The 10,315-nt window shown below is 35.3% G+C and overlaps 1 protein-coding gene across 1 annotated transcript; it reads right to left on the bottom strand.

Annotated features, from left to right (window-relative positions):
* Positions 1–7,463: 7,463 nt before the first annotated feature.
* LOC140874156 (protein TAPETUM DETERMINANT 1-like) lies at positions 7,464–8,079 on the bottom strand. The gene is made up of 2 exons (XM_073277439.1): positions 7,892–8,079; positions 7,464–7,782 (listed from the first exon to the last, which is right to left on the bottom strand). Exons 1-2 carry the CDS (start codon positions 8,077–8,079, stop codon positions 7,464–7,466), a joined length of 507 nt encoding a protein of 168 aa, XP_073133540.1.
* Positions 8,080–10,315: the final 2,236 nt, after the last annotated feature.

The raw sequence follows: 10,315 nt of genomic DNA, 5'->3' as shown, positions 1-10,315 counted from the left end.
AGCTGACTTGGCAGACAGAAAATATTTAGCCAAAAATTTTGAAGCCATGTCATCCCATGTAGTGATACTTCCAAGAGGTAGTGACTGCAACCAACTGCGATCATTGTCCCTAAGAGAGAACAAGAACAATCATAATCTGATGGTGTCTTCAGTAACACCATGAATTTTCACTGTGTTAGCAATCTCCAGAAAAGTGCGCAGATGTAAATTCGGATCTTCAGTCGCTGCACCCCTGAATTGATTCTGCTGCACCATATTGATCAAAGCTGGCTTCAATTCAAAATTATTTGCCGTGATATTCTGCCGAGCTATTCCAGAATAATGATTGTTGATCACCGGTCTAAAGTGATCTCTGATTCGCACCAGAGCATTATTTACAACTCTTTCTCTTTCTTCAGCCATTTGCTGCAACTCTTCTCTTCTAGCTTTTCTCAAAGCTTTAGCAGTTTTCTCCATTTCCGGATCAAAGAGCAGTGAGTCGTAACTCTGGCTTTTTCGCATAAACTGCATAAACAAGAGAAATATTTAAAATTAGAACAAAAAAAAAATAAAATAAAATGCTCTAAATCAAACTTAAGACTAATTAGCACAATTTAATATAAATCAAATAAAATTCATTCCCCGGCAATGACGCCAAAAACATGTTGCGTAATTTTGTGCCCGCAAGTGCATGGTGTCAAGTTTTAATATAAAAAATGATTTAAGTCGATGCCACAGAGAATGAATAAAATGATATTATATTAAATATTTGCAACTAATAAAATCTTAATCCTATGTAGAGCTATGAGAATGGTTTGAGTGTAAATAACTAAAAATTGCAATAAATAAAATTAATTAACGACGAGTTCGCAAGAGGAAAATTCAATGAGAGACAAATTCTAGAGGTTCGACATCGCTTAACCATCCACCAAGTTAATTCATAAAAAAATCTATATCATAAATTCTTCTAGTTTATTAGCCAAGAATTTTTTTTATTTTCTACTACCTCTCTCGAGTGTCAAGCAGAATTCGTATTCAATAGAAAACTCAATATCTCTATCTAAGTTCAACTATTAAATCTGGTAAATGGCACAGTAATTCTTACAAAGGCTTCAATGGAGTTATAAGCCTCTCGAACTCTATAAACATTAAAGATGTATTTTCCTACGGTCCTATTCAAAATCGTCTCTCTTGAGTGCTAGATTTCAAATAAATATAACAATTCAACTAATGATCAGTTAATTGAACGCAATCAATTCAAGAAAACACAAATAAACCGAATGAATAATTCTAATATATCAATCAAAATATCAAAAAACATGGTTTCAAGTCAAGCTACGTCGTCCCTCTAGACAAATGAATTAGTTTATAATGAAAATAAAAATCAAACAAAGCATGTTCTTGAACATCATTCAAAAATTAGGAGAAAGAATGAAATAAAAATGAAGGTAGATGATGCTTCTCCGTCTCCGGTAGTCGCTTCGTCCGTATTCGTGCCAAGAATGCTTATTCTCCCTTTTCCTTGGTCTCTAGCCGTCTCCAGCCTTCAAAAACTAATGAAAACCCTTGATTCTAACCTGATATATGCCAAAGAGTCCTTTTAAAGTTCGAGACTAAAATTTTTCAAAAATACGACATGTCAGGCGCGGGTGAGCTACCCTCGGGCACAAGTGCGCCGCGTTTTTGGGTTCCAGGGTGCGGGTGCGCTGTCCTAGGGTGCAGGGGCACTTATCGCTGATAAGTTTCTCAAAATAAGAGCTACAGGGTGCGGGTGCACCGGTTTCGGGCGCGGGAGCGCTACAGCGCATCCAACTCGCGCAACATTCTTGAAAAAATCATAACTTGAGTTCTAGCCATCAGATCGAGCTGAAATTTTAACAGAAGCTTTAACACATCCCAAAATTCATTTTGAATGGTGAATATTGGATTTGGGTGTATCTAGAAGCTCCAGTAATTTTGTAAACTTGCAGCTCCATAATTACTTTTTTCGTTTCTTCTAGTTACTTTTTCTCCAATCCTTGCATCTCACAAAAATAACAACAAATACGCATAAAATCTACTCGATGAAGCACAAAAGCGAAGTCAAATCATATGCAAATTAAGTTCATAAAATGCACTTATCATAGTGATGCATGAGTATTTTGCATTGTAGTGTTGGACTGTAGATGCGAGGCATCTAGGAGTATATTATTGAGGTACACACATATTATCCGAGATATCAGGTTGAATATACATATATTGTGTTTACGTGTTTTCTGTGGCATTTCTATATGCATTGATATTATGTTGCATGCATGACCATGTTGAGCTTTATGCCTTGATTTGCATAGTTGTAGTAGGGGCCGCTCAACCCCATATTTTTAGTGGATGGATTCCATGAATGTGGATCCGGATATATCCGCAGTTTTATGGTATGAGAGCCAACTCTTGATGCGACGAACCAGCGTGATACATACCATGACGCCTTGACTGAGCAGTCTTCTAGATAGGTTCTCCAGTACCCGTCATATTGCATGTGCATGCATGGTATATGTATATTCGTACACTTGTACTGAGCTTTAATGCACACGTCCAGTTTTTTTTGATTTTCTGGACACCCCATTCGACGAGACAATTGCAGGTGTTCCACAAGGACTTGGGATTTTGTGGTGACCATGCAAGAGCTTCAGGAGTAGTAGTAGCTAGGATATTATATTGATTTATTTCAATTGTTTTGTATAATTGGATTTATTTTGCCGGTTGTATATTGCCGGTCCAGTATTTATTTGGTTTCTGTAGCTTATCTCTGATTATTTTTTATTGCATGCTTAATTAAACTTAAGAATTTGATTAGTAGTGGATCCGAGTTAGAGTCACTACAAACATCCTGGATAACACATATGTTTATACTAAGAGGGATAATGTATTATCGAAATCAGGGGGAGATTTGGCATTCAGGGGGAGTTGTGATATGTGCTGAATTGATTAAATATATTTTCTCCAGAAAGACAAAAAGGGAAAGATTGAAGATAATATTTATTTTCTTAAATATTTTCAAGTTTTAAAAAATTTATTTAAGTTTTTTTCCTTTTTTGTATTTGAAGTGTTTTAAATTGATTGAGATATTTTAAATAGGAATTATCTTGTACTCAATTGATTTGTTTAATTAATTGTTTGCTATGAGATATTATGTATTTATCATAATATATATATTTTTATCTTCTAACTTAATTATCAATATTTCCTTATCTTTGTAGATTCAATCTTGAATTAAGGAAACAAGATCAAGGCATTTTGTAGACAAGTTTTACACCCTTAAAAAAAAAAGAGTGCGTAGAGATCGGTGTGGCTTGTAGAAGAGAGTAGAGGAGAGAACTTGAGCGTAAAATTGAGAGATTTCTGAAAGAAGAAAAAGCTTGTTTTTCAGCCAGAGTTGGTATTGTGATTTACTTGATTGCCTTGAAGATTTGAGAGCATTTGAAGATCGGTCGAAGGCTTGTGTTGCTCTCGTATTTTGGCATCGAGGATCAACTCCTTTCTTAGATTTTCTTGTTCTACTTTCAGTAGAATTTTAGGAAGTTTTTTTATTTGCTTTATTTATTTTATTTTCTTATTTGTTTTTGAGAAAATTGATTTTTGATGTTATTGACTCGTATTATGGTTTTGTAAAACATTTACAATTTTCTAGTGAAGTTTTTTGTCTTGAGGCACTGCACGAGTACTTTGTACTTGTGCTTAATCATTCATGTGTGTTTATTTATTTGCTGCTATTTTATTCACGCTTTTTAATATTTTCGCAGCATGTTGTGTCGGATGTTGTTGACATCTGAAACAACATCTTAATATGATATTTATCATACCCCAATATTCCTAACAATCTATGTGCCAATGACCACAGGATCGTGGTTCAGGCCATAGGCCGAACATGGCCAAATTAAAATGTAACAACAGAAAACATATAAAAATGATCTCTGCACCGATCGGAGACGTAGTACTATGCACAAATCTAGACCTAGTAGTTTTGATTAGGATTGTGCAATTATTAGATTAAATCGAAAAACCGACCAAACTATTATTTATTTTTTTTGAAAATTCAGTTCGGTCATTCGATAATGCGGTTTTGAAATTTGAAAAACAAATAGTTTCAATTTGTTAGGTTTTGGTTTTGGTTTCGAAAAATTGAGTTTAACCTATTTATAATAAATAATTTATTTAAATTATATATGGACTACAAAATTAATTACATCAACACATTTTTCATATCTCAACCCAATATATCATATATGGGTCGCACATCAACCCAATATTTAATAAGAATTACATCAACCCAACTGCGGCGTGCGACTGTGCGAGGTTGCGATGGTGTAAACGAATTGAGCCAATTTGTGAGTTTTTTGAGCCAACTCGATAAATATTTGAATCGTATTCGAACTTACCGAACTCGAGCCGAATACATACATGTTCGAACTTTTTTTTCGAACCGAGTTCAAGCCAAAATTATTTTGTTCGATAGTTTGCGAATAGTTCGTGAGCCTTAATATTTTATTAATATAGTATAATTATATAATAAATATATATACATTTCGAACTGTTTTGAATATTTTGAGCTTTTCGAACCATAATATCTGAGTAATAGTTCGAATAGTTCACGAATAGATTCGAATATTTCAAACCGAAATCGAACTCGAACTTCATTTCGAGCCGAGCTCGAGCCAAAATATTTAAAATTTTTGAGGTATGAATCGAGCTCGAACTCGAATATACTTAATTCGAGCCGAATTTGAGCCTTAAATTTTTATCATTATTCGGCTTGATTCGGTTTGTTTGCACCCTTAGTTGCGAGCAACGGCCATGGCCGATTTCTCTTCCTAAATTTCATATGTCTCCCAATAATTGATGGACAATTAAATTATACTAGCAATTTTGGCACACCTGATTCGTGTGTGACGTAGTACTGTTAGATCACATTCTCGGATCGGTCAGATCTGATACCCGTAGCAGCGAAAGTTTAAAAAATTTTATATTCTGATCTGGAATGATTCCAGATCATGGGTACCAAATCCGTACGATTAAAATAATATACGTAAAATAAAACAGAATTAAATTTTAACTCTCAAGTCTCAACTTGAGGTTATGGACTCCAACAGATAAATCTGCTATTCTTGTATATCCCAGGAACCGATGCCCCGATCAACTCCTGAATCAGGTCCACGAACAGAAATCTAAAACCCTCTGATAGACTGCACTAGAAAGTCTATCAGAAGTTTCTATGAAGAGAAATTAACAGATCTGATCTGTCAAACCAGACTGCAATTTTTGAAAATTGCAGACTGGATTTTTGAAATCGGGAGACTAAAATTTCGGCCAACCCTAGGGAGAATGCTCTCTAGGTTTTCGAAATTATGAGCTGTATTATTTAATTTTTGTACTGGAATAACTTATTTATAACATGGGCTGCTAACAGCTTAGGATCCGTTAGTCATAAGTTCAAGCCTAACAAGCAAAGCCCGTATGTTCAGAAATTAATATAAAATTCATCGCGACTCAAATTGATAAACCAATTTTACCAATGTGTACAGTAACTTTTTCTGCACATTTTAAAGTCAAGATAAATTTTTTGAATCCGAATTTAGTGGTTTCCAACAATGGCATCCCCATGTCATTTTAGAAAATCTCACTCCCTTTATTCATCAATAAGAAGTCCTACTTCTCGTTCGCTAAATTTAACTCATTAAATTTAACTATCTCAATGGGGATTAGAAATCTATTACTTGTGTGACCCTCAATGGTTCATGGATACAGCTAGCCGTGGGCTCACAACTCCTTGTGACTCGGAACAACCTTTTTCGAATTGCCCATCGAATCATGGTAAGAGTGCCTAGCAACATCGCCCCATGATTCCCTAGGTAGCACTAATAGTGCCTGCAAGAACCAGTGGGTTTCGGTTAGCGTACAGTACGGCCCCTTCATCCATATATCCTGATCGAATCAACAACCATTGGTACATCGAGAGTCGTTCGAGATTCAATAATTATGCAATACCTCTTGAAGATCAAATAGTGACATTGCATGTACAACTAGGAAACCAAGTAACCTAAAGAACATCATGTACTCTGGCCAGAGATTTGTCACACTAATATATACTCAGATCGCATAGGATATCCACGCTCGCAAGCATGTGGTGAATCCTTGACAACAAAGCATCGACCCCGATATGTGTCGTAACTGTGCCCAATCTCGACACCTGATGACCCTCATGGAGTCGGTAAACGAGTCAAAGTACAGTACTAGCATATAAAGTCTCAATTTTGTTTCAAGTAGTAAGTACTAATGGTGTATAACCAAAATCATGGACTTATCCACTCAATTAGTGAAAACCACTTGAAAAGTCCGAATAGGGTAGTTCGATCATCCATCCAATGAATATCCATTTGCATGCTTCGAACATCTCTATGTTCCATACCAATGAAACGTGGTACTCGGCATCGCAAATGCTAGTCTCAATCTCGAGAGATCCTTATCCTTATTGCGGACGGCTCAATTGACTAGGAACTGGTTTAGAATATACAGTTATTATAAGACGTGTTTCATGATAGTCATCCATATTCACTATCACATCTTACATGCACTCTAGTATATTCAAGGTCTTTATCTAAACATCATATAGTGCGTCACAATCATAATAATATGACAAAAGATAAAGTAAATGCCAATAAAGAGTGTAAATTATATTAAAAAAATTGTTTACAAATAGAGTCATAAAGGCCCTCACCCACAAATTGGCTAACAGGGCACCTACTCTTTCAAGTACATGAATATTTATATATAGGCATGAAAGCAGTCATCTTCACATAATTCGGAAGGAAAAAAAAGTTAATTGAAAAGGGAGAAAAAATGTAAATTGGAAATGACAGAAAAAGTGGGTGAGTGGAGGGGCATTTTGGGGTTAGGAAAACCAGACCAAGACACCATTCAGTTTTTATGTGGTTCTTAAACTTAATAAACAGTAAAATATTATACTTCTTTCATTTTTCACACAAATTACAAATATCATGGAAAAACCAATAATATAATTTTTTTATATTTTATATTTATGTTTTAAAATAATTGATAGAAATATGATTGAATTATAGTAAAAGAATACGAAAATTATTACATATAAACACTTGACTTTATATTTAGATTGAACTAATCAAAATCAAAATCAAAATCAGTCTATATATCTAAAATGAGGCATGCAACAACATATCCTAGATTTTAGCCGCATCGTTCTGATAATTCTGTCTTCACACTACAACACTTACATATGCTGTCAAAGTGTCAACTAGTGCAATAAATAAACAAGTGCAAATACGTACGTATTAATTAATGTAAACAAAATCAATGAAACACAAGGAGATTATTAATGAATAACATTAATTAGCAAACACTACACTTCTACAACATTTTGCCATATGATCAGTAAGACAAGAAAAAAGCAGAAATCTTTTTCCTTACAATCAAGCCTAGCAAAAAGTGGCATACTTGAATTCGAGCGGATAAATGAAGGAGTTAGCGTACGTGAATCTGATGATCTGACTGCTCTTCATTGGCTTTCCGCCATTAACAACACAATCATCGAAAGACAGCCTTTTGAAGATTCTCGGGTTCACTATTCTTGCGGAGGCAAACCAACCGCAGTGGATGTGGATGTGGATGTCGGAAGGAGCGCAGCCGGAGACGCAAGTGTTCACGATCTGAACTATGAACTGTGGGATCCCACTTGTTGAATATCTGCTCTGCGAAATGCTTATATCCCTATTTCTGCACGTCCCAGCTTCTACGCTCATAAAATACAGATACATGTTAAAAAAAAAGGGATTTTGTAATTCAAAACGAAACTTATAATTCAACGTGTAACCCTCTTTGTACATGTAGTAACTTACCATGTAACTGTAACATGAGCTTTCTGTGGCTATAGTATACATGAGTTTCTGGTTCCAATTCCATACTTGTGGTTCTGTTGGCATCTTCACTTCCGAAATGCGTAAAATTTCCTAAAGAAAATGGGAGATCGATATCGCGAAATAGCACAACTATGAGCACCATGAAGAAGTAGAAGAGGAGGTAAAAAGTATTCATCGATCAAGAATTATGACGTAAACAAGCTTCGTTATGATCATGCATGTATATTATAAAGCTGAGGCCAAATTTTGGGTTATTTTAATTTCCTTAGGTTTTGCAGAGTTATATTTTGTTGGTTTCTTGGAATTTCTCTTCTTTAGAAACAGGTGTATAGGAAGGTAAGCAATAAATGTGCAATTCAAAAGGTTACATATTTTGCTGTGTCTGTGCATGTTTTCTTTCTTTTTTTTTCCACTTCTTTTTACAGCATAAGTCGCTTCATTCATGGTAGCCTAGGAAGAAGAATAGAAGGCAGGTTAGACATAATGCGGCTAATTGTTTCAATAAAGTAATCTTGCAAGAAGAAGAAAGAAGATTAAAAAACTTACTATATTAATTATATTGTATTGATTGTTTATTCTCTACAAGGCAGAATAACCATCGAAAAGATAGAGTCCATCACAATCCAATGGTTGACGACAATACATGCATCGCCAGAGACGTAAACATAGAATTTTAATTTCCTCAGACTTTAATAGACTAGTTACGCTTAGTTGGCTAGTTGGCTAGTTCAGCTTTAGGTACCTTTATTTATCTACTACTTTATACTAGGGAGGGGATTGATTCATATTGTTCTTAATTTCCTTTTCTCAGGTTATAGGGACCTTAAATGTCAATATCACGTGGACATTGTATTTTAACATCAAATCCCTCAGTTTGTGCTTGCTGTATCTATTATGAATCCCAAAAGGGTTCTTTGCAATTTGTACCCAAAGGCCAAAGCAAGTGGATCTGCAAATGTTGTCAACTTTTAACGATGATAAATTAAAGTAGATTTTAGTATCCCCATAAACCCCCCCAAGGGAAAAGTGGTATCTTTTGAAAGGACAGTGTAGGTGAAACTTTTTTTAAGGGCAAATTATTTTAAACTTTTCACCACCAAATTTCTCTTTAACTTAACTTCCTACCCACCATTTTCTTTATTTTTACTCCCTAGTGGTCCTCATATTTGAATTAAAAATTAATTAAAACTAGTCCTTTGTACGTGGCTTTGTTATACTTATCGAATCAGTCCCGGCCATGCAAGACTATAAGTTACGCAAGGTTTCCAGCCGATATACTCCAGATTAGGGTTCAACATGCTTCCGTAAGATTAATTAAATTTAAATACCTCTTTGACCATAATGTCGTTGGGTCATACCTGCCGAGTTTTACGAAGTGCTCCTCACACCCCAACCACACAGTCGCAACAGATGGTTTCTGCACAAGCTCCTTCAACGACACCCAGCACAGCCTTAATTCATTTTCTACCTTAAGGCGTATGGTATATAAATTTAATTATAAAATATGAGCATGAAAGAACGAGAGATTTAGGAAATTTATTCAGACATAATATTATTACATAAATCAACTCATTTGAAGAGGAGAAGACAACTTGTTTAGCTACTCATAGTAGCCTTGTTCTTGAAATACATAAAAGAAAACTTAATACAATAGAAAGAGAAATATTACAACAATTTATTTGTAAGAAAACTGAAGGGAATGATCGATATCTTCAGCTTCCTCAAATGCCTTTATTTATAGCTGTAGTTCCACTCGTTTCACAGAAAAACTTCAGGGAATCTCACAGCTGTCTTGTATTTCTTTATGCCATTATTGATGACATCTTTTAATAGTGGAGGAGGCAACTGTCTTGTATTTTTTATGTCATTATTGATGGCATTTTTACTAGTGGATGAATCACATGTCTGCCACTTTCTTTTAGCTTTATTCTCCTCACATGCCTGTTTTATTATTGTCGGAGCATCTTTTGCTTTTGAAGTAGGCCCCTGTGAAAACGCATCTTCGGTGGTCCTTGTCCACCTTTGCTTGTCTCGAAAAAATCCTTCTGATCCGTTCGGGGTCTAAAGGTTTTTCTAAATTCTGGCTCCTTCTGATTTGGGCATTCTGGGCAGATATTCTCTGACCATCGTCCAATATGAGCCATGTTACAAAATTTTCGGCGAGTTTCTTTACTCCCGGCAGCTTGTTGTTCCACAAAAGATTTCTCTTCTTTTCGAAGAGTTCCTCCACAAATGCTATAGTTTTCCCTGTCATTGTGTTTAACAGGAACGATCCATTCACAGAATTCTGATAAAATTTGAATGGGAACTTGACTTTGTCCATCTCAGTAAGACAGACCCAAATACCACATGCCCTTCTGGTTGAGATCTCATTTTCCCCGAAAGTGGACACCAAGGGTATTTCTTCAGTT

The sequence above is a fragment of the Henckelia pumila genome, chromosome 1 (genome assembly GCF_033568475.1).
Source record: "Henckelia pumila isolate YLH828 chromosome 1, ASM3356847v2, whole genome shotgun sequence".
NCBI classification, from domain to species: Eukaryota; Viridiplantae; Streptophyta; class Magnoliopsida; order Lamiales; family Gesneriaceae; genus Henckelia; species Henckelia pumila.
This window is presented reverse-complemented; position numbering and strand designations above follow the sequence as displayed.